This window comes from Culicoides brevitarsis, chromosome 3 (genome assembly GCF_036172545.1).
Source record: "Culicoides brevitarsis isolate CSIRO-B50_1 chromosome 3, AGI_CSIRO_Cbre_v1, whole genome shotgun sequence".
Lineage (NCBI taxonomy): Eukaryota > Metazoa > Arthropoda > Insecta > Diptera > Ceratopogonidae > Culicoides > Culicoides brevitarsis.
In genome coordinates this window covers 25025092-25050415 of record NC_087087.1, presented here as the reverse complement: position 1 = coordinate 25050415, position 25324 = coordinate 25025092, and the positions used below count along the sequence as shown (strand labels likewise).

The following is a 25324-nucleotide window of genomic DNA, read 5'->3' as shown; positions in this document are numbered from 1 at the left end:
AAAACGACCTGGCTGAAACAAATGCAGAAAAGAAGGCAACTTTACGGGCTCACTGAGGAAGAACAAACACAAAGACAAGAACCAAGAAGAAGACTTCGTTCCTTCTGGGCAACGAAATTCTAACCTCATGAATAATACTTGAGTATTATTAATCGAGAAATGAATTAACTAGTTTTAAGACGAAAAATTCAGTAGAAAGCAAAGAAGAAGAAGATTAAATTTTTTGACTTTTCTACATTAACAAAGTGCAAAATCTCGAAAATATAAGAAATTTTGTTTTGGTGAAATTCAGGCCATTTGTATGCATATGTGAGATTTATCACATTGACTCTTCAAATTCTGCACTTGACTATATTAAAAAATTTAAACTTTAACAAAACTTGTTGACACCTGTTCGTATTTTGTATCTTTAAATTTATCTGATTTAAAACAAAAAACAAACAGGTGTTGAAATTTTCATTAAAATCTCAAATGTTTGAACACAATCGAGACATGAATTGCAGTAATTTGCCTGAAACTGACACAAAATAAACACCTTTGCTTGAATACACAAAAGTTTCTCATAACACTTCAATCGTACAATTTTAATTTATTAACAACAATCCACTCATTTATTGATAAAATTCTTCATTCGATCAAGTTATCTGCCCAGACAAAGCAAAAGGGGATTTCTATCAAAAACAATAAAAATCTCTTTTATCTCCTTTTGAAACCCACAAGCAACAAGTATCCTCGACGTAATGAAAAATTTTCTATCCCTGAGAATTTAATCGGAAATAAAAACAAGAATCAATTTAAAATTGAATCCGGTTCAAATCTGCAAAAATAGATAACCAAAGATACTAAAACAAAAAAGTCCTACGATATTTTAAGATTAAATTTCAACGTTCAACCACAAATATTATAAAACACATTCCAAGCGAATGCAAAAATCATGTTTCACACTCTAATCAAATTTCCATCTAAATTTGTCCCAATTGCACATCTTTCATCCCAAAAAATACAACGTTTCGTCGTTTTTTTTTTTCTGTGGCCTCCACGGACAATCAACTCTTACTCCGTTCAGTGTTGTTGTCGAGTCATCGAGTAAAGAAAAATGCACCAAAAAAGCACATAAATAAAATATACCAAGGAGAAAAGAAAAGTCATGCAGGAACTGCTTAATACTCTCTCTTCACTTCTCTTCGCTCGTTTTTCTCAAAACGTTTCGTACGAACGTGCTCGTATTCATTTGCGGTTGATGTTGACATGCTTCTTGCCAGTGTTCCCTACAGCCTGTATAACTTTACGCCTAACTTTGCGTTCTTCACTTCTTAACTTCTTCTTCTTTTTCTTTGTTACAAGGATGAAACAAATGCGTCGTGCTGCGCGACGTCTACGAAGAACGAAGAAAGTAACAAACAAAAATTTGTTTAAAAAAAAAATGAGAAAAAAAAATTAAATGGCTTACACAACGCTCAAAGAGTTGCGTTACTTTGAGAAATGAAACGAAAAATTGAAAGAAATAAAACGCGAACGAGAGAACGACAGGAAAATAAAAGGGAGAACCTATATTTATCACAAAGTTTTTGTTCGTTACAATGGCGTTAAAATGTTGAATTTAGAGGAATTTGTTGTCCCTTTCCATACAAAAAAATAAAATAAAAGTACACTTCCGAGTCCCTGAACAAAAGCTGGCAAAAAGGAGTAAAATATGGTGCCAAAAAAACAATCAATTACATTTAAGATAAACGTGCTGATATAATATATAATTAATTTAATGCTGCAAACCGAATACCAACACCTTGTCTCTTGAAATCTTGGGTTTTCTTACCGCATTTCGAAGAAAAAATATGGTTTTATGCTCGGAAAAGTTCCATGAACTCAAAAAAGTTGCTTTTTTGATAATGAGGAGTAAGAAAATGTGAAATTTGGGAAAATTTTTTAAGGAATTTTGTTTTTGAAACGAAGTAAGGCTATTTACAAGTTATGAGGAGTAAGAAAATGTGAAATGAGGAGTATTGAATTGTAGAATTTGAACAAAAAATACTCTCTGAAACGAAATAAAGAAAATTTTTAAGTTATGAGGAGTAAGAAAATGTGAAATTCGAACGAAAAAACTTTTCGAAACGAAATAAAGACAATTTTTTAGTTTCGAGGAGTAAGAAAATGTGAAATGAGGAATATTAAAGCATAATGAAGACAATCTTTAAGTCACGAGGAAAAAGAAAATGAAAAATGAGGAGTACTAAATTGTAAAATGACGGAATTGCAATGAAAATTGACAGAAATAAAATTTTTTAAAGACGATGAGGAGTAAGAAAATGTAAAATGAAATGAGGAGTACTAAATTGTAGAATTTGAACGAAAAAACTTTTTGAAACGAACAGGGGACAAATTTTTAGTTATGAGGAGTAAGAAAATGTGAAATGAGGAGTACTGAATTGTTAAAATGATGAAATTTGGATTTATTGAAAACGATGAGGAGTAAGAAATTGTGAAATTTGTTCGAAGAGGAGTACATAAATGTAAAATGCGATATCGTTCCTTTCAAGGACGACAAAAATTAATCTCATTTCTTTTTGTATTGAACTAAGTAGGCACCATATGTCTCGGCACTTTATCATGAATTACTGCCTATTTTGGTCATAAGCTAGTAGATTAAAATGTTTTCGATGTTTTTGATTTTTTTTTTGTTTTGTTTTCGTTAATGTTCACTGCTCGCCTTTTCAACACAAATAAACAAAAAAATAAATTTTAAAAATATCCCCGAAAAAATGTTACGAAACAAGCAGCCGCCGCGAAACAAACGGCAAGAAATAAATCTGCGTTAAGAAGTTTGTGTCAACTTTATGGAGATTGTTACAGTTATTTAATGCTAACCGGTGGTGCGCTGCGTTCTCGTCGTCGTAGATGAAGAAGAATAACATTCTAAATTTAAATTTATTTTATCTGTAAACACAAATTTTTGTCTGTTTTTTTTTTGTCCATTGTACCCATTTCACGTCACTCCACTCCGAAAAGTGTTTCTGTAGGTGAGAGGATGAAAGACAGATTTGGGATGAAATGGAACACGAAAACAGCAACAACATGGGGAAGGCAACCATCCTTGAAAAGCTTTAAAAACAGCAAAAGCAGATACAAAAATAATTATCTTTATGCTTTTGTTAGCAAAATTGAGGCAGATTTTTTTCTCTCTCATAAATTTTTCTTTTTTGAGAGATTTTGTATCGTTTGTTGTTCTGGCAACGAAAAAGCTCCTTAACATTTTTTTTTAAATAATCAAATTTAGGCATATTCAATATGTTAAATAACATTATCAAAGTGAATTGATAACTGAAAAATAAATCCTCAGTGAAGGTAAAATTTTCAGTAAAATGTGAAAATTTTCAAAATGAATATTTTCTTTCAAAAAATTTTCAAAAACAATTAAAAAGTAAATTTTCAAATAATTTTAATTAAAAATTAAATTATAAAAAAATTTTTAAATATAAAAAAAATAAAAGTTGATAAAAGTAAAAAATTTCGAGGCATTTTTAAGAAAAAATATGAGTCTCAAATTCTTATTTGAACTTATTTTTATTTTTTAAATCTTTTATTAAATTATTAGTTTTTATTTGCAAAAATTTAAAAAAAAATCGAATTTTTGGTAAAATTTAATTTTTTTAATTTTAAATTTTTGAATATTTTGCTGAATTTCAAAAATTAACTTAACCAAAATTATTTTTGGAATTTTAATTTAATTTTTTTGTAATTTTTATTTTTTGTTAATTTTAATTAAATTTTAATTATAATTATTTTTAAATAAAAATTTTAAATAACTAAAAATTAAAAAAAAAATAATTAAAAAAAATTAAAATTAACCAAAAAATAAAATATAATAAAAATTCCAAAATTAACGATTTCTTGAAAAAAAAAATTAAATAATGAAAAATTCTCACCTGATTAAATAAAATGTGTCTTCAAAATCGATTCAAACACATGCCAATTTCAGGTAAACAAACCAAAGACACAAATCAGTGATAACAGATGCTCTTAGCTTGATCCAAATTCATTTGTCGAAATCATGCGTGTTTGTTTCAATCGTTCTAGCTGTCTGTCTGCCTGCCCATCAACTCTTTCACGTATCAAAACTAAGTAGGCCATACATAAATTTTGAACACTTTTATGCTTTCACTCACTCACGTTCCTCAAAATTCTTCTAATCTAAATTAAATTTCATCATCGCAGTTCAGGAAAAAATAAATAAAAAATAAAACGCGTCGTGAAAAAAAAAATTCGAACATAAATCTTGATTTGTCACCTCTTGTGATCTCGTAAATCAGTGCAATATTCCTAATAGCAACCGGGTGTCTGTTTCGCCGTAAATATTCATATATGAAAAAGGTCGCCCACCTACCAGCGACAGATTCTCATTCAACACGTTCTTTATCACTCCACGCGTCGTACGTGCTTGCACCGAAAAATTTAAAACATGTCTTTTCGTTGTGTGTATTTGCAGAACGTGTATTAGAATCATCATATCATGGATTAATCAAGGAGAACGAAACATATGTAGAAATAACGCCACTTATTAAAGTAGACGAGAATAATGTTTGTGGCTTTCGTATAATTAAAAAGAACAAAGAGATCCCATTCCAGGTAATGTGACGTCTTTTTCTCCGTAAATGACAAACAATCTATAATAAGAATTGCTTTTGTTTTTTAGATTGAGCTCGTTGACGGCTTGGGAATACTCAAGGCAAAACGTTCGCTAAATTGCGAGAAACGAAAGACATACAAATTTGAAATATCAGCAGTATTATGCGATGGAACACATTCTAAAAGGTAAATTATTTGTCGTCTACGTTTGACATTTGAACTAATTAATTCGTTTATACGCTTTTATTGCAGTGCAAATGTCCACATATCAGTCATAGATATTAACGAGTACTCTCCGACATTTTTACAACCGTCGTATGTCACGGAGGTGAGTCAACTTTATTTTTTTCGTTAACATCAAAAGTTTTTCCCGGAATTTTTCGAACTTTGTTTTAACATATTTTTTTTAAATTTTATGATTATTTGATGGCGATAATTTTTTATTATTATAAATAAACTTGTTGAACTAAAATTTATTTAAATATAAATAAAATATTTATTTCATTAGTTTTAAAAAATATTTTTTTTACATTTGTTTAATTTATGATTATGAAAATAAAAAAATTATTTTAGTTTTTATTTTTTTAATTAAATATTTTATTTATTAAAATTAAAAATTTTTTATTTAAATTTTTTACAAAAATTTTTATTTTTATTTTATTAAATGTTAAAAAATTAATTTTAATTTAATATTATTTTTTTTTATTTTAAATTAAATTTGAACTTATTGAAATTCATTTTTTTTATTTTTAAAATTTAATTTAAGTAAATTATAATTTTAATTTTTAATTTACTTAATGAAAAAAAAAAGTTTAATTTCATTTGCTTTTTGGCCTTTTTTTATTCAAATTTTTTTTAAAAAAATTTCACTTTTTAAGAATTTTTTTTATTAAAAATCGTATTTTAACATGAATTTTCTTCTTTAAAATTTTTTTCAAAAAAATTATTTTTCAAAATTTTTTGACAGTTATTTTTACGATTTTTTTTTTGTTTAAATTTTTAACTTGAAGTACTCTGAGATAAATTTTAAATTATCAAATCTTAATAAAATCAACTAAAATATTGATTAATGACAAAAAACTGTATTGTGTTGTATGAAAAAGTATTTCAAATTTTTTTTTTATCAATTTTTTGTCTCCCCCCCTCGGATTTTGTCGAAAAAATTCAGGGGGAAAAATAAAAAATAAATATAAAATACAAATATTTTTGACATATTTTGGAATTTTTATATTAAAAAATCATGAAAAATTACTGTTTATGGTTAAATTATACAAAAAACTAAAGAAATTTGCTTAATTACGACATTTTCTATTGAAATGTTGAAAAACATTTTTTTGAAAGTCACGTGACCAAAATTATTTTTTTACAAAAATTTTTATTTTGGGAGATTTTGTTGATTTTTCTTTAAAAGTTCAAATTTTAAAATAATTTAAACTAAAATTTTAAATGTTTTTTTTCAATTTTAACGTCTAAAAACGTTAAAAAATTACAAACGAAAAATTAAAATATTTATTTTTTTAATTATTTAATTCAAAAATCCTCAACAAAAAATGAAAATATTATATTTATTCGCCTTATCTTTTTTTTACATCAAGAGTCAAAATTAATTATAAAATTATTATCAAAAAAAAAAAAAAAAAAATATTTTCAACAAATAAAAATTAAATTAAATTATTTAATTAAATTATTTATAATTTTGTTAAATAATAAAAAAAAATTATTCGAATTTATTAAATTTTCTTTCACTTCAAGAGTTAAATTGGTTTAATTAAATAAAATTGTATAATTGTCCAATCAATAATTTTTGAATGAATGTTTAAATTGAAAAGTTTTATTTTTTTTCTACCTACACAAATTAATTCAAATTTTGTTTTACTTTTTCTCTCGCAACAGGTTGACGAAGGTCGTCTCTACCAAGAGATCCTCCGTATCGAAGCTACGGACAAAGATTGCACTCCATTGTTCGGTGACGTGTGCAAATACGAAATTTTGACAAAGGACCAACCGTTCACCATCAACAATGAGGGTTCCATTCGCAACACCGAGCCGTTGTCGCACAAGGTATCGCACAACCATATCCTGTCAATTGTCGCCTACGATTGTGCCATGAAGCAATCGGCTCCGGTGATGGTCAATATTCGTGTGCGACGCGTTTGTGAGGCGCATGTCATGGGAATTCCCGAACGCATCGACTACGTGGTAAGAGGAGTTAAATTGAATTTTGGGAAACAATTGACAATTTAAATTTTTTTTTTTATTTTTTAGGCTAATTCCATGGAGAGTGTCTCATTGTTCCCCAAATATCACTTGGAATTGTGTGACATGCAGTGCAAGGGAGAAGAAATGATTATTCAGTCGACAATTTTACTCAAGGTACGGTTTTTAATGCTTTTCGAAGAAAAAAAACATTTTTTTTGATTAAAAAAATTTGAAAATTTGCATTGGGACAAAAATTTTCATTGCTGCTTGGGTCAAAAATTTTAAAATTTGCATTGGGTTAAATTTTTTAAATGTGTTTCGGGTTGAGTCACGTGGTTTTTTAATTAAAACTCGTTTTTCTACCATAATTTTGATGAAATTTTGACCGAATTTTCATTTTCAGCACAAAATTGTATAAATTTTTAAATTTTTGTTGAAAAAAAAAAATTAAAATTTGAATTTTAAGATTTTAATTCCTAAAATATTTAAGAAAAAAGCAAAAATTAATAAAAAAAATTAAGAGTAACGTCCCTGACCTTACATAATTTTTTTTTACTATAAATTTCATCCGTAATCATCTCAAATACTACGAAATTTATTAATAACGCATTTATTTTCAGACGAAACACATTTCCTTTGGATGCGATCGCGATGTGAGTCATTGTGTAAAAGATGACTTGGTTGATCTCTTGCCAAAAGATGCAGAATGGACGAAAGATTTCATCTATGACGAAGGTAAATGACACAATTTATCAATATTTCACGTCTTTATGTAACGGAAAAATCAATTTTTGGCAGGTGCTGAATCAATTTTCCACTTTGACGGATCTACCGGAGCTGTTATCCCGAATTCCGTCGTCAAGGTACAGGAATTTGCGACATATCCCTTCAGTATCAGCACGATGTTTAGACATCATAGCAGCGCTACCGCCGATAAACACATGAAGGAACATATTATTTGCAGTGCAGATGATCACAGTGAGTCAAGTTTTTAATTTTTTTCCTGAAATTTGAAAAAAAATAAAATATTGGGGAGACAAAAAAATTTTTTTTTTAAATTTTTTAAATCAAAATATTTTAATAAAAAATAATTTTTAATTTTTTAATAATTTTTTAAATTAATTTCTCATAAAATTTTTTTCAAAATAAAAAAAAATAATAATAATATTTAAAATCCAATTTAAAATTAAATTAAAAAATTAAAAAAAAAATTCGCAAAAAAATTAAAAAAAAAATAATTAAAATTTTTTTATCAATCAAATTTATTTTAAATTAAATTAAAGTTTAAATTTATTAAATTAATTTTTAATTTATTAAGAAATCAATTTCTCAAATTATTTTTTTAAAAAAATTATTTTAAATAAATAAATAAAAATTCATCATTTTGACAATTTAAAATATTTTTTTGTCTCACTAATTTTTTTTTTTTATTTTAAAATAGAAAAAAATGATAAAATTTTATTAAAAATATTTTTTTTTCTTCGTAGAAATGAATCGTCATCACATGGCATTATTCGTGCGCAACTGTCGTCTCATCTTGTTGCTCCGCAAGAGTTTCAGCGAAGGCGATTTGAACATCTTCAGTCCCGCAGAATGGCGTTGGAAGATCCCTCAAGTGTGCGACAACGAATGGCATCATTACACGGTGAACGTGGACTTGCCCAAAGTCGAATTATTCATCGATGGCGCCAAATTCGAGGACAACACCGAAGATCGTCACAGCAATCCCGAAGTAATTGACGACTGGCCATTGCATGCGGCGCACGGAATCAACACAACACTTGCCATCGGTGCGTGTTTCCAAGGCAGCGAAAGTCGTTTGAAGCACGGTTTCACCGGAGACGTCGCCGAAATCAAACTCGCACTCAAACGCACCTTGACGCCGAAGGAAATCGCGTGCGGCAACGATTGCGCCGAACGTTTGTTGCCTCCAGCCGAGCAATACATGGAATCCGACCAACAAATCCAATCGAACACGCACATGAACGAGATTGTCATCGAAGGCACGAACAAGAGTAACATCGAATTGCTGCTCCAAAAGGTCCAGTATGTCAATACGAAGGAAAATCCCACTGTGGGACGTCGTAATATCGAAATTCTCACAACGGTCAGTTGTCCCAACAAGAAAGCCATCCGTTTGCCAAGCATCGATACATACATCATGGTAACGCAAAACCCATCGCAAGCAGCACATCACAAAGCTGCCACCGACAAACCACTCACGGACGAGCAAAAACCCCAAATTACCATCTCCGGCAGTCAAAATCACCTCGTTTCCTATCCCGACATCAAGGAAGGCGTCAAAATCCTCGCCAACATCAACATCACCATCTTCAGTGGCAACCAAATTAACGCAAATCTCCAAAAATTGGATTCGTGCAACGTCAACGTCTTCCCGAGCTTGAATCCGGATCACGAGGAAATCACGTTGGACAACAACGACAACTTGTCGCCGCAATTGGACATCAAGACAAGCATCGGCAAGGATGGCGTTGAGCTAATTGGTTATGATTCCATCGAAAATTACTTGCGAATTCTCAAATCGCTCGTTTATACCAACAAAAAACCCGCCTACTACTTGAATCGTGTGTTTAAATTGTCCTGCTCGCAGATCGGCATCAACTTCAGAAGTGCCGAATACACGTTGACTTTGACCGTTTTGCATCCCAAACAGCAACCGACAGTCGCAACAATCCCCGAGAAGGCAGAAACACGTGAACGGGAACATGGTAAGAGATTTTTTTGCTGAAAAATTTGAAAATTTTAATGAAAAAAATTTTTTTTTTCAGACTCAAATGTGTTTGCACATGCAATGATTCACTCACATGACATCCAAGAGCCACAAGCTAAAACACATAATATCGTCAGAACCGGTAAGTTTAACGATTTTTTTTATTTTTAACGTATTTCGAAGAAAAATTGATTTAAAAAATCTTTAAAATTTTCAAAATGTGCATTGGGTCAATTTTAAAAAATGTAAACTGGGATTAAAATTTTAAATGTGCAATCGGTCCAAATATGTTTTGATACTTTTTTTACAATTTAAAGTTTTTACAGCTAAAAATATTCAAAATTTGCATTGGGTAAATTTTTTTAAAATGTCGACTGGGATTAAAATTTCAAATTTTGACATGGGCAAAAATTCTGAATATAAAATTTTGATACAGACAAAAATTCTAAATATGTAGTTGAACCAAATTCGTTAAGAATCAGTCAAAATGTGCATTGGGACGATTTTTTAAATGTACACTGGGATCAAAATTTTAAATATGAAATCCGTACAAATTTTTTTGAGACGTTTTTTTACAATTTAAAGTTTTTACAGCTAAAAATATTTAAAATGTGCATTAAGTCAATTTTTAAAAAATGTAAACTGGGATTAAAATTTCAAATTTTGACATGGGCAAAAATTCTAAATATGCCATGGGTCAAAATTTGTTTTGTTTTCATGTAGAAACTTTTTAAAATATGCATTAGGTCAAATATTTAAAATGTAAACTGGGTCAAAAATTTAAAATGTGCATTGGGATAAGTCACATAGTATAAAAAATTAAAATTTTCTGTTATTTATCGTACTTCTGATGAAAATTAATTACCTTTTTTTCTTAAAATTTCAGCACAATCTGCTTCCCACTCAACTATGTTGATCGTAGTAATTTGCTCATCATTCGTTTTGCTTATCTGTGGTGTCGGAATCGCACGATTACGCAACAATTCCGTCAAAAATATCGATAAACATCAACCATGTCCTAAGGTAAAAGCCTCAATTGTCTCAATTTTGGCCCAAATCTCATTAAAAAAAATATTTTTCATAGATTGCCGACCAACAACTTGATTGGGATGACTCTGAATTAACAATTACCATCAATCCAATGCAGCAGGAAAGTCTCTCCGATGAAAGCTCAGACTCGGAGAACTCTGATTCGGATGATGAAGAAGGTAAATTTAAAAATTTTAAACAAAAAAAATTTTTTTTTAATTTTTTTTTTCAAATTTTAGTAATGAACGGTCGCTACAAGAACGTCAGTCAACTCGAATGGGACAACTCAACTCTTTAAGTCTGCTAAATCAAACAAAAACATAAAAAAAACGATGATTGAAAATGATTTTTTTGCAATTACTTCATAATTACATAACATATAATATATATAAACAACATATATAAAAAAATACAAAAAAAGGAAACATTGAATTGTTTAGTAACTGATACAGTGGCGAGCCCAGAGCTAAATTTAATTTTAATTTTTCAACGTTTTCTTCAACACACTCATCTTTCAAAAACAAAAAAAAATATATATTAAAAAAAAGATAATAAAAAAAGGAAAATGTTTATATATAATAAGCAGATTGACATTAAAATAATTAAAAAAGTGTATATTAAATAATAAGAAATTCACACTATAAAAAAATTTAAATATATAATCATTGTCATAAATAGATGTGAGGTGTGCAAATCTGAATCAGATTTTTCGAATTACGTAAACTAAACACAAGAAGATTTAAATAATATGTATTCATCCCTAATGAGAACAAAAAAAAAATTATAACAACCAACGGTGTTAGGCAATTTATGTATTCTGTCCATTTTTAACGTTAGTTTTAATTTTTTTAAACATATATATTTTAAATAATTTTTTATTAAACGATTTTAGTTGAAATTTAAATCAAAATGCCATAATATAAAACGAATTATGTTAAAAAAAATATTAATTAATAATAAAAAAAAAACGCTTTTTTGATCAATTTTTTATACACGAACACGAAAAACTACAATTACATGCATTTAATTTTTAATTATTATCATTACTATTATTATTATAAATAATTAAAACAGAGAGAAAGTTATTATATATAGTTAATTAATGATATGTAATAATTGATAAAACAAAAGAAATATAAATGAAAAAGACAAGCAAGCTGGTTTAGAATAAAAGTTTCGAGAAACAAGCATCATACATATTATAAAATATTAATAACAATAAACTTCAATAAATTGTGTACTTAAAAAAAATATAATAATGAGTAAATTTTTTGAATACTAACATATATAAATATATATATATAAATACATATATATACTATTTTTAGAAAACATACCTTTTAAGCAAAAAAACCGCAAAAGTAATAAGAATATAAAAAACTCTTGGTACCGATTTTGTTATAATTGATTGACATATCTATGCTATACATACCATTATATACCATCTATATGTTACAAAAAAAAAACTTTTTAACTCTTAAAATCATAATATCTATTTTATTATATATGATAATGAAAAAAAAAATGATGTAAAAAATATCATTAATGTGGTCCTTCAAGTATTTTTTGCAATATATATTTTAATATTTAAAAAAAAATCAAAAACTAAGCCTACCTATATATTAAAATATAATTAAAATCAAAATTCTGGTGATTCTATCGTGTCATTTTTTATTTTTAAATTTTATTTCATATTACTTTTTTTGGGCGCAGGACGCAAGCTTGCAGCATTTCCATCTTCTCTATATACATACAATACTAAACTTTCATCAACACATAGGAAAAAAACTAAAATATACATCATATATATAATTTTGCCATGCAGTTTGTACAAAAAAAAAGAACATAATGAAAAAATTGAAACTATATATAGATGATAGAAATTTATTATGTGACTCTAAAATGCTTATTATTATAATGCTTATGCAATATATAGAACACACAAGAATGTTTAATATTTAAGGAAATGATGCGATGTTAAAAAATTAAATGAAAAAAAAAACACACAAACACACATAAAAACACTACATTATAAGAAAAAGGCAGTTACTTTGAAAACTATACTAAGCTTCATACTCAAACAGATACAAAAAAAAGTTAATAACGTACAATTTATTATTATTAATTATTACATTATATATATGAAAAAAACACATAACAGCTGAAAAAAAATTGTTTCCAAAAAAATCGGGGTTTTTGCTTTAAAAATATATTAGACGATGATGAACAAAAAAAAGCTCTTTGAAGATTTATATAGAGATAGTGAGAAAAAAAGGATAGATTTATAGTTTTCAAATGCACCTCATTAAATGTCCATCCATAAAAAGTAAAATGAAAATATTCTCATAGCTGGTAATAAAATAGTTAAAGAATGTGAAGAAAATGTGTTTTATTATTTTCCTAGATGCGGTTTTTTTCCTTTTTTCTACTGTATTTATTGTGAGAAAACGAGAAAAAAAATAAAATCCATCTGTACAAGTGTTACATACAAAGTGAAATATTTTTTCAAAAAAAATTTAACTCAATTTCGATTTTTGGCGATTTTCAAGCAATTTTGGAATTTTGGTCGAAAATCAAAATTTTTTGAAAAAAATTTTTTTACTGGAATTGTTCGTTGTCTCGAGTAGATCATTTTTCTCTAAGAAACATATGCCTGCAAACCTACCATTGCTTCAGAAAATCAATTTTCCATGTCTCGCCTTGCGAGTTTATATTGTTTTTAAAAATGATCTAATTTTTTTTTCAAACAAGAATGAGATGATTTTTTTCTATTTTTGAAGGTTCAAGTTACAATCTTTCAAGGTTTTTGAGATTACAGTGAAACAATTAATTTTCTACAAATTTATTTTACAGTTTTTGTCCAAATTTTTTCTCAATGGCGATAAAAATTGGGCATTAAGTATCTAAAAAAAAGTCTAAAATTGGATTGAAAATATTAAAAGTTAAAGAACATACATGCGAAAAATGTCTGAAATTGTGAGAGTTTTCTTCATTTTTATTTAATTTTTGGTTAAAATGTTTGAAGATTTATAAAACATCTAATATTAGCTTAATATAACGTTTCAATTTAGGCCGCTCCAAATTTTGTTCTATGTTTTTGGCCCATGCCCCATTTCAAAAGCTGAATATAAAAAAAAAAGTTAAAAATTTCATCAAAATTGACCGTTTTTTAAATTTTTTTTTATGAAAAACAAAATATTTTTGAATTTTCTTCTCTAAAAATATTTTCAATAACATTTTTTTTCAAAATTACATACAAGTAACAAGTTATTTACAAGTTTTGGGTCAAATTTTTAAAATGTGCATTGGGTCAAAAACCTTGAATGTTCATTGAGTCGAAAATCTTGAATATGCTTTGGGCCAAATAAAATTTTAACGTCAAATGGGGCAAAAACGATGAATTTACATTAGGTAAAATTTTTTAAATGTGCACTGGGTCAAATTTTTTAAAAAGTCAACTGGGGTAAATATCGACTATATAATACTTTAAAAAGTTAAAATATGCACTGGGATGAAAAATCTAAGAAAACTAGAAAAACTTTTTTTTTATCTAATTTTTATTCACAAAAACAACACAAAAAGCAAAATTTGTTTAAAGAAACGTCGTCCAATACACAATATTGAGTATAAAAAATGAGAACGGAAAGAAAAATCTCGAAAATTTGTCGATAAAAAGTGCTGTCTCGCGCCCATGACAAAAAGTATCGTACTGCACTACAGACGGTCTTGGCTCTGTTCCCTGAATGTACTGAAAAAGATGAAATTTTGAGTCTTCAAATACGAAAAAATTCGGCGACCTTACCGAAGAGAGATCTTCATCGGAATATCCCTTCATAACTTTTGTCGCAACGGGTCCTAAAAATTTAAAATTTTTTAAATATTTTTGAAAGCAAAATTATTTGTCAATAGAAATTTTTACCACCCATACCCATGTAATTGTTCACGACAGCAAACTCCATCAAGGAAAGGAAGACAAAAACGGAACAACTGGACATCCAAACGTCTTTAAAAATTGGTTCAATTAAAATTTTTCTTGTAAAAAAAAGATTTAAGCTCACCAATGGCCTTGACGTAACTGACTGGCGGGAGACTTTGTTGACTTTGGGTGTTTTGCGTCGCTAAAGTTAGCAAAGATGTGACTCCTAGTGTAACTCTTGCAGGAATTGCTTCCTATTTTCGATCGAAAAAATAATTATTCTATCAGATTTTTATTTGAAAATTAAATTTCTCACTGGTTTAATCCAAAAACTGATCCAGGACATGACGACAATTAGTGCACTTGGTATGTAAGTATGGAATAAATGGTAGCCCAGACGACGTCGAAGGTTAAAAACAACCGCTAAGCATGTGAAATTTCCTAAAAAATAAAATTTTTCATTAAATTCTGATTCCTTAAATTTTTTCAGGTTGATTTTTTACCGGTTGAATATTCAATTGTACAATCCGAAGTATAATTATTTGAGATGTCGAGTTGTGGAAGTTCAATGTCGGGATTTACTACTAACGGATCTGTCATGTTCCAAATGAAGACGAGATCGTGAACGGTATGAGACACTGAAAAATGTAAAAAATTATTAAATTAATTTTGTTTTATCTGAACGAAAGATAAAATTTTCACATTTTTGTACTCCTCATGTTCTAGAGGATTCACATTTTTGTACGCCTCACTCATAATTTGAATTTTTCATGATTTTATGACTTTATTTTTTGAAGAAAAGAGAAAATTTTGTACTAATTTTAGAATTTTGAACCTCTTGTGGACCAAAAACTTTAAAATTCTATCAAAAGAAACAATTTTCTCATTTTTGAACACCTCATTTTACAATTTTGTACTCCTCGTGAACTGAAAACTTCACATTTTTCTTCAAAATAAACAATTTTCACAATTCATTACTCATAATTTGACAATTTTGTAGTCCTCATAAATTAAAAAAGTCAAAATTTGATCAAAACTAACAATTCTGACATTTTTGTACTCCTCATTTCACATTTTCGTACTCCTCATGACCAATTTTTCAAATTTTTGTTAAAAATATCAAAAAATCATTCAAATTGAAAAATTAAAAGAAGAAACTTACGACTTTCAATCATCATGGAGCAATATTGCGTGTCATGGGGATACGTTTCGAATTTCATGGCGCAACTCAGAACCAAAGTTAACCTAAAAATCATAACAAAAATTAAAAATTATTCAAAAAATCGGTTAAAAAATGCCTCACTTTGACATGTACAGCAGCGTTTTGTCATGATACAACCACAAATAATGGTTCGGAATCGACATTTCGTGAAACGTGACTTTTTTGGCGTTCTTGAAGAAACAATCCGGTCTCCAAATGTCGTGAAGCCATTCGACATCGAGGATTCTGTACTCTTCGCTCATGTTTTCCGGCAGTCGTAGGCGCGGATCGCGCCAACTTTGAGCGAGAAAGATGTCCGTCACATACGTCATACTATTCTCATCGATGGAGTCAATTTGCAGGACTGTCACGTGAAAATCTGCAAAAAAATTAATAAAATTTCTGGCAAAAAAGAGTTTTTTAGGAGAAGCGACTTACAAACAACCGTTGGTTGACCCATAAATTTCGGCGCCCGATTTTTGTCGTAATGCTTCGTTTGTTTTGGCAGAATGTCTTGCAGCGATAAGCTCGTTTCTGTGGGCGTTACTAACTCTGAGCTCTCAGATTGGTTCCTAATTCAGCATTTTTTTTTGGCAGAAAAAAGAATATGGAAGGGGGAAATGGAAAGGAAAATTATCAAAAAGTATTTTTATGTCACAACATTCACTTTTTTAAATAAAAAAAAACTTTTCTAGATACGAATTTTTATGAAAAATTTAAAGAATTAACGAAGAATAATTTTGACAGCTCAAAAATGTGACAGATGTCAATATTTTTGTCAAAATATATTTTTTTTAAAAATAAATTTACATAATTTGTTGTCATTTTGAGGGTATTTTAACTCTTAAAATATAGAAAATTTTAATTTTTTTTTCAAAATTTAATTTTGACAGTTATCAAAATTTTGACAGATGTCAAAAAATTTATTAAAATTATCAAATTTTTCCAGTTTTGGAAGATACATTTTAATTTTTTAATCTAAAAGCTTTTAAAATACTTCAAAAAATAAATTTAGTCTTCTAAAATCATTTAATTTTAACATTTTCAAATTTGACAGCTGTCAACATTTTTCTTAAAATCTTAATTTTTGACAAATTTTTGGTTACTTCAGAAGAAGACTTCAAATTTAGAAATTTATTTTTCGTTTGAGAGACTTTGAACTTTTTAAACTGGATGAAAAATTTTAGTTTTTAAGAATTTTGACATCTCAAAAAAATGACAGGTGTCAAATTTTTTGTTAAAATATTAATTTTTGAATAATTTTAAATTATTTTAGAGGTTTAAGTTACAGAATTTAAATTAAAAGAAAAAATATTTAAAATCTTTGAACTTCATTTTCATTTTTTTGAATTTTAAATCTGACAGCTGTCAATTTTTTTTAATTAACATATTAATTTTTGAATAATTTTATTTTTTTAGATTTTGAATAATAATTTCGATGAAACCGAAAAAATTGAAAAAAAAATTATTTTAAAATCTTTAATTTTTCTCCATAACTTCGTAGAAAATTAAATAAAAAAAAAATCACAAAAAAATTGATGCTCACCTATAATGGTGATGTTTCGTCGTGACAAATGCGGGAAACGTTAAGGTCATAAGAATAATTCCAAATGCAAAAAATGTGTCAGAATGTACAGCCACATACATTATTGTTATCTCCTAATTACGAACTAAGAATTTTTTTATACGATGTCGATGAATCAAGTATCAATAGGCTCTTAAATTTTTATTTTTAACATTATTATTATCGAAATAATTGTCGCGTTTTTTCTTGTGTGTCAAGCGTGCTTTCACTTCAACTGCCTGCCAGACGACGACATTCGTACACAAAATCAACGGTATCCAAACATGTTGCGGCGTGTCTGTGTGTGGCTCTTTTCCTTAATTTAATTAACGGAAATTTTCTTTTTTTAATTTGCTCCACTTTTGATTAAAATCCTTTTTTTGACAGAAATTCAAATCAAAATTCAGATTTTTTTCAGTTTCACTTAAATTCATCATTAATTTAAATTTTTTTATTTTTTTTTTATAAATGTTTAAAATTTTTTAATTGATTTTTTCTTCATTTTTTCAAATTTTCACAAATTAAAAAACCAAAAAAATTATTAATTTTTATTTTAATTAATTTTTCATTATTACACAATCCATTACATAATTTCAATTGTTTTTAATCAACTTTTAAATTTAATCCTTTTCTGATATCTTTAGCAGTTTAAATTCGATCTTTTCACGTTCGCAGCTGACTCAATACTGAATGCAAAAAAAAAAGTTTGTGTGCGACGGAATTTTCCTTGTATGTCAACTACAGCAAAAAAAAAATGAAAATAATTAGCATGTCTCGTAAAAGCGGATGCGACGAGGAGAATTATGGAAGAAAATGGTCAACCTTGTTAATATCTCATTAAACACAAACAACAGGAAAAACTGCTACTTGGATTTGTGTGTAACTGACACTAATATTAGTGCGAATGTTATACAAATTACAGGAAACTTTTGTGAGGTTTCTTTTGTTTTTGTGTTTGTTGAAGAAAAAAAGGAAAAAGAAACGATTATTTTTTTTGAGTGAGACGAAACCGGCATAGATTTAGTAAGTTGTATTGCCAAGAAAATTAGGAGAATTAATTTTTTTCTCAAAAAAAATAAAAAAATAGAAACAAACAATATTGTATTAAAAACTGGATTGTAGTATCCGACGAACCAAAATTTTTCGTTTGCATTAGCGTTTTAGGTTCGTAAGTCATGTTTTTTGACAGCTGTCAAGTTTTCTGACACATTTTTTATCAATTTTTATGATTTTTAAAGTTTGTAAATACTTTTCAAAGACGAAAAATTTTTTGAAGTATTTTTGACAGCTGTCAAAATTTTTGACAGTTGTCATTTATTTTATTTTTTTCAGTTTTGAAAAAAAAAAATTTTTTTGAGGAAAATTTTTTGTGTGTGTCGCGGATTTGTTATTTTTGATAGGCAAAAAAATCCTTCCGATTAGCTGTTCAAAATTAGCCAAAGTTTACGTGAAACTTCTTAGATTTGATCGTCGGGAGAAAAAATTCGGAAATAATATGACTTTTTGATAAAAATGTATAAAAAAATGATAATTTTAGTCAACTTCCAAATTTTGAATTTTTTATTTCGTCAAATATCGACCCAATATGAACAGAAATCAACTTTAGAATGAATATTTATTCAATTTTAGGCTTAAAACTGATCAAAAAATGACTTGCAAAAAAATCAGCGTTTGAACTTCCAAACGCTGATTTTTTTGTTTTGTCAAATATCGACCCAATATGAACAGAAATCAACTTTAGAATGAATATTTATTCAATTTTAGGCTTAAAACTGATCAAAAAATGACTTGCAAAAAAATCAGCGTTTGAACTTCCAAACGCTGATTTTTTTGTTTTGTCAAATATCGACCCAATATGAACAGAAATCAACTTTAGAATGAATATTTATTCAATTTTAGGCTTAAAACTGATCAAAAAATGACTTGCAAAAAAATCAGCGTTTGAACTTCCAAACGCTGATTTTTTTGTTTCGTCAAATATCGACCCAATATGATCAGAAATCAACTTTAGAATGAATATTATTCAATTTTAGGCTTAAAACGCTGATTTTTTTGTTTTGTCTGATCAAAAAATGACTTGCAAAAAAAAAAAATCAGCGTTTGAACTTCCAAACGCTGATTTTTTTGTTTTGTCAAATATCGACCCAATATGAACAGAAATCAACTTTAGAATGAATATTTATTCAATTTTAGGCTTAAAAGATTTTGCAAAAAAAATCAGAGTTTTTATTCAATTTTAGTTTTGAACTTCCAAACTCTGATTTTTTTGTTTCGTCAAATATCGACCCAATATGAACAGAAATCAACTTTAGAATGAATATTTATTCAATTTTAGGCTTAAAACTGATCAAAAAATGACTTGCAAAAAAATCAGCGTTTGAACTTCCAAACGCTGATTTTTTTGTTTTGTCAAATATCGACCCAATATGAACAGAAAAAAACTTTAGACTGAATATTTAATCAATTTTAGGCTTAAAACTGATCAAAAAATGACTTGCAAAAAAATCAGCGTTTGAACTTCCAAACGCTGATTTTTTTGTTTCGTCAAATATCGACCCAATATGAACAGAAATGAACTTTAGACTGAATATTTAATCAATTTTAGGCTTAAAACTGGCTTAAAACTTAAAAAAAAAATAAAATTTCAATTAAAAAATATTATTCGTTAATAACAATAAAAGAAAATTTTTTAATAAAAAAAAATCAAATAATATTTTATATAAAAAAAAATAATTAGGTATTTAAAAAAATTATTATAATAATTTAAAATTAGAATGTTGTATGTTTTTTAGAAAAAAAATATATGTTTAATTTTTTTATATTTTTTATTTATTATTATTATTTTATAATAATATTCATCATTTTTTAAATTCATTATCAACTACGATCTTCTCGGAAAAATTCTCTTTTTTTATTTAAATATTTTTTTTTTACTTTTCTGATGCTTTCAGAGTTGTCATCCAATAATTCATTTTTTTTTAGATTATATTTTCTGGTTCTTAAAGTATTTAAAAGTTTTTTCTATTAATTTCCTTTTTAATTTTTTTTTTTACATATATTTAATATTTTTTTCTTCTTGTGTTTTTTCAGAAGTTTATATATTTTTTTTTATATTTATTTATTATCATAATTTTTATAAGTTATAAGGTATAACTTGTCAAGAAACAGATATAATCCCTATTTTCATATTATTAATTTTTGTTGGTTTCTGTTAATGTTTAGTGTGGTCAGTATGAAAAAGTAAGTAAATATATATCATTTTGGTTATGGATTTAATTTAATGAATATATAACGTATGCACGATAAAAGGCGATCTAATTATTGTATATATGTTTAATGTTTTATGTATGTTTATTTGACTATGTACTTTTTTTTCGTTAATATTATGTTGTTTATGTTATGATGTTTTTTTGAATGTTTATGCAATGGACGAAACACTTTTGATATTTATTTATATTGGTTGTTGTTGTTAAAAGTAAAATAATAAAAAAAATAATTTTTTTATGTATAAAATAATAATTTTTATTTATTTATTATGTCTAATAGTTTTGTGTATATTTACAAAAAAAAAGAAAATTTAGAATGTAAATTATTAAAATTTATAATTAAAAAAAATTACAAAAATGAGTTAAAATTTGAGTTCGACGCGATAAGTTGCCTATAAAATGCTTAAATTATATATTTATAAGGAAACATTGTAAGAGATCTCTCATCATTGTTTTGTTGATAAAAATTAATATTATATAACTTAGAAATTATTTTTGATTTTTTAAGTTTAAAAGTTAAAAATTTAAATTAAATTGAAAAAGCTACCTTCTTTATAGATTTTTTTTAATAATAAAATTTTCGGTGACTCAATAATATAAAAAATAAACTTAAATATAATTATAGCTAAAGGTTAAAAATATTCAATCCTTAAATTGATCACATTTTTATATATTTATATTAATTAGTTGTATTTTTATATATGGCAAGATATTTTTTTTTCTACCTATATAAATGGTTTGTACAGGCCAATATAAAGAAAAATTAAGCTTAAAATTAAAATTTAAGTATTTTTTGTTTTATCAAAAAAAATTTCAAAAATTATACTGATTGTTTTTTAATTAATTTATAATTTTTTGTATAAAAAAATTAAGTTTTAATTTGGAAATGAGTACTATCTATTGCTATTTTCTTGGTTATAATTATTTTTTTTTTATATATATTGAGGACTCCTATACATATTTTTCTCAAATTTTATATTTTTTGTCAATATATTTATTTTTTTTTTTTTGTCTAAATGTCTGTTCTTGTGATATATCAGAGAAAATACTTTATATATTGTTGTATATATGTATAATATTTACTTATTTCGTAATATTGCTGCTAAATGCTGCGACGACAGCTTCTACGGGATTGCCCGTGGCATTGTTGGGAGCTGATGTGACATTTGTAGCTGCCGTCGTGGCATTATTATTGGTGCTTGAGACTTGCGTTACAAAGGGAATCCGTGAATTACTGTCTCTCTTTACCGGTACGATTGGTTTGTTCGGTGGAATTGGCGGCGGATTTCCGACTTTCTTTAACGGAGGTTGGGGCGGCGTTATTGCAGCTGCTTTGTTACTCGTTAAACTACTGATTTGGTTGGCGGAACGCAAACTCTGACTACTTACCACGGATTTGGCGATACCGGTTGCTAGATTTTTGGGAGAAAGAAAATTTTTTAAGTTTTTTTTTATGAGAAAATGTTCGAAAAAAGTAGACAAGATTTTTTTAATTTTTTTTTTGTGTTAAATTAAATTAAATTTAATCGAATTTTAGTTTAATCTTAACCTTAATCTTTTAAGTCATCCAATTTTATATTTAATAAATTTTCATACAATTTTTTATTTTTAATTTTTTAAAAAAATTTAATAAGAATTTTAGTTTTTTTATAAGTGATTATTTTTTTTAATATTAATGTTGAAATATTTAATTTAATTTAATTTTAATTTAAATATAATTTCGTAAAAAATTTAAAATAAATTTTCATAATTTTTTTTAAATTTTGAAAAGTACATTTTTAAAAGCAAAACATTTTTTTTTGCTTTAAAAAAAAATTTAATTATATTTTATTAATGAATTTTTAAGTATTTTAAGACAAGAATATTCGAAATTAATTATTAAATTACTAAAATATATTTTTTTTAATAAAAAAAAAATAAAAACAGCAATTTTTGATAACTTTTAAAAATATTTTTCAAAGATTTAATATTTTAAAAAATTTTTTAAGCATTATTTTTTTACAAAAATATTTTTTTAAAAATTTTTTTTTTTAAAAATTATTTTTTTAAAAATTATTTTTTTTTAATTTTTTTTTTTAAATTATTTTTTAAAAAATTATTTAATTTTTTTTTCTAAATTGACTGAATTAGAATCTAAAGTTATTTTAACACAAATTTTCAATAAAAATCGTGTCTACTTTTGAAAAATTGTTCATCTGTCATGCATGAAATGATGAAAAACTATAAAAAAATACTAAATACACAACGAAACAGGGAGCTTCTACTTTTTTTTTTTGAGGAATGATCCGAATAATGGATACTTCTAGCGATACAAAAAACAAAAAAAAAAAACAACAATTCACGACGACGAAAAAAAGTATGAAGATGACACCTACTTGGCCCAGACACGGGACCCGAAATAGCAATAGATGTAGGTTGAACTACCTTAACCAATGGATTTGATGTGGCAACAAGTTCATCACCGATTGTCGCGCCTTTAGTAATTTTATTTAACGGACAAAAGTGTGTTAGAAGAGAGAAAGAGGAGTTTTGTGAGTCATAATGGAAGGAAATGTTAGTGAAAAATTATTATTAGACGAGAATTTCTTACCGGATTTCGTTTGTGGTGACGAAATAAATTTTCCTGTAACTGTTTTGGGGCCACTGCGTTTCAATTCTTCGATTTGTTCTCGTAGCTGCTTGATTTCAAAGTCTTTTTCGCGAACGCTGAAATGGATTTGTGTGAGAAAAATCACGAAATTTAAAGGAAATTTTTTTTTCTTACAGTTGTTGTTCACTGGCGATGTTCGCGAGCAGCGTTTCCCGCTCCTTGGCATGCGCTTGCGACTGTTTCTCGAGTTCCGCTTCCATGCGCAGCGATTTTTTGCTCTCCTCCTCGAGTCCTTCCGCCAACGTATCACACTTGAGTTTCTCCTCTGTCAGAATGAGGGCATAGTCTTCGGAGCGTTTGCGTTCCTCGATGTACTTCAGCACGAGTTTCTTCCGTTCGACCAGCAGAAAAAAGACTAATTGCTTCTCGCGCGTCTTTTCCCGTTCCAGTTGTTCCTGCAACTTTTTCAGATCCTTCTCGAGCTTCTTTTTCGCCTCACGTTCCTTTTCCAGATCTTGTCGCAGTCGCGTACGTTCAACTTCGAGCCCGTACGTGATGTCGTCGCCTTGTGCCGTGTCGTGTTCATGCCGTCTCCGGGCCTCATCCAGCTCCGTGACGAGTTGTTTCTCCTTACTTTCCGCATTTCGGAGAATTTTGCACATCTGGAGGTGCGTTTGTCGTTGTTGCAGCACCATCGAATCGAGAAATTTCAAACGTTCGTTGGCAATATTGCGACTTTCTTGCTCGCATTTCGCCACCAAAGCGGAGGATTGACGACTTGCGATGTTTCCGGAGCTCGCAACGTAGTCGCGAAACAGTGCGGCATGCGGATCATTCAAGTTACTCGCTTTATTTTGACTCTGCGACGCAGCTATCAAGTGACCTTTTATGCTTTCGGAACGGAGAGCGGCAATTACGACATCGCGCGCTTGCAATTCGCCCTCCAAGTAACAAACTAACTCGAGGATATCACTTTGTGCTAATTCACTTTTTGGGTTTCGCTGCAAAAAAGAAAAAAATTCTCGTCAAATTCGCGGAAAAATTAACAAAAGGAAGCACTTACTTTCACGGTGTCGCTCACTAATTTGAGTTTTTGCGTGTCTAGCTGCGTGAATTTTATATTTTTATTGTTTGCTGCTGCTGCTGCGGACGACGACGATGAGGAGGAATTTGGTGCCTTTTGTTCCTCGGTCTTTGTGTCGCCCGTTTTTGTCGTTGCTGCGTTACTTTGTGACATCGTGACTCGTGCACTCTTGCATTTACCTTGACGTCGCTTCAACGTCCCGAGTTACAGGCTTTTTTTGGGGATTTTCTGCAATCTTTGCGATTTTCACTCTTGTATCACGAGACGAATGAAAATGATTCAAATGGTTTTCGCTCGGAAAAAGACTCTAAATCTATTTCCGATGAAAAGCTGTACTGTTTTTGGAAAAATAAACCCGAGTTTGTTACCGAGCGAAAACAGAAGTGAGACGAATGAAAATGATAATTGGTAACGGTACAGCGAATGGCGCAAAATGAGGTCTTTGAGAGCATTTTGTCACGTTTTGGAGCACAAAGATTACAGAAATTGGTTTAATAAAAGGTAAGGCGACGCTTTGTTTTATTTTAATTTTAATTATTTTAAATAAAATTTATAAAAAAAAACTAATAAAATTCAGAGCTTAACAAAAAGTAAATCGACGCTTTATTTTTGAAATTTATCTTTTTGAGGATACATTTTCTAAAAATATTTCAAAAGTAAAGCAACGCCTTTTATTTATTTTTTTCTAAAATTTAAAAAAATTATAAAAATCGTATTCTTAAATTTTTGCTTGAAGCCTGAAATTGATCAAAAGTTAAAGCTTTTTATTTTATAAGACAAAAGCAAAGCAACGCCTTTTTGGATATTTTAAACCTATAAAATTTCATTTCTGATAAATTGAATTTCTAAGAAAAAAAAACGCCTTTTTAAATATTTTTGATCAAAATCATAGATTTCAACTTGCAAAGTTATGAAACTCTTCAAAAATTTTTGGATTTTAAAAACCAAAAGTAAAGAAAATATAAAAAAAAATTAATAAAGCGTTGATTTTTTTTACCATATGACTATAAAATTTTTTTCTCTAATTTTTCAAAATTTATGCAAAATTTATTTATTGAGAAAAACCAAGATAAAATCTAACTTAGAAGAATAAAGCAAAGCAACGCCTTATTTGAAATTTCATT

At 27.7% G+C, this 25324-nt stretch overlaps 3 protein-coding genes across 7 annotated transcripts; 1 reads left to right on the top strand and 2 right to left on the bottom strand.

Annotated features, from left to right (window-relative positions):
* Positions 1-3933: 3933 nt before the first annotated feature.
* Positions 3934-12932, top strand: LOC134835410 (calsyntenin-1). The gene is made up of 13 exons (XM_063850287.1): positions 3934-3973; positions 4481-4620; positions 4688-4806; positions 4873-4948; positions 6514-6819; positions 6886-6993; positions 7440-7554; positions 7618-7797; positions 8307-9548; positions 9609-9692; positions 10437-10573; positions 10635-10758; positions 10819-12932. The coding sequence occupies exons 1-13, from the start codon at positions 3934-3936 to the stop codon at positions 10875-10877; spliced, it is 2730 nt and encodes a 909-aa protein (XP_063706357.1). The 3' UTR covers positions 10878-12932.
* A 1232-nt stretch (positions 12933-14164) lies between these two features.
* LOC134834173 (glycine receptor subunit alpha-2) lies at positions 14165-17698 on the bottom strand. 5 transcript variants are annotated; one of them, XM_063848742.1, is made up of 10 exons: positions 17243-17698; positions 16135-16268; positions 15799-16075; positions 15658-15740; positions 14999-15133; positions 14812-14936; positions 14638-14749; positions 14499-14582; positions 14382-14434; positions 14165-14327 (listed from the first exon to the last, which is right to left on the bottom strand). In XM_063848742.1, the coding sequence occupies exons 1-10, from the start codon at positions 17341-17343 to the stop codon at positions 14172-14174; spliced, it is 1260 nt and encodes a 419-aa protein (XP_063704812.1). In that variant the 5' UTR covers positions 17344-17698; the 3' UTR covers positions 14165-14171. The 5 variants fall into 5 exon arrangements, with proteins under 5 accessions (XP_063704812.1, XP_063704814.1, XP_063704813.1 ...); XM_063848744.1 differs by having other exon boundaries at positions 14165-14318; XM_063848743.1 differs by having other exon boundaries at positions 14508-14582.
* Positions 17699-21356: 3658 nt separating this feature from the next.
* On the bottom strand, positions 21357-24458 carry LOC134834658 (CTTNBP2 N-terminal-like protein). The gene is made up of 4 exons (XM_063849397.1): positions 24180-24458; positions 23291-24117; positions 23117-23232; positions 21357-21938 (listed from the first exon to the last, which is right to left on the bottom strand). The coding sequence occupies exons 1-4, from the start codon at positions 24351-24353 to the stop codon at positions 21610-21612; spliced, it is 1446 nt and encodes a 481-aa protein (XP_063705467.1). The 5' UTR covers positions 24354-24458; the 3' UTR covers positions 21357-21609.
* Positions 24459-25324: the final 866 nt, after the last annotated feature.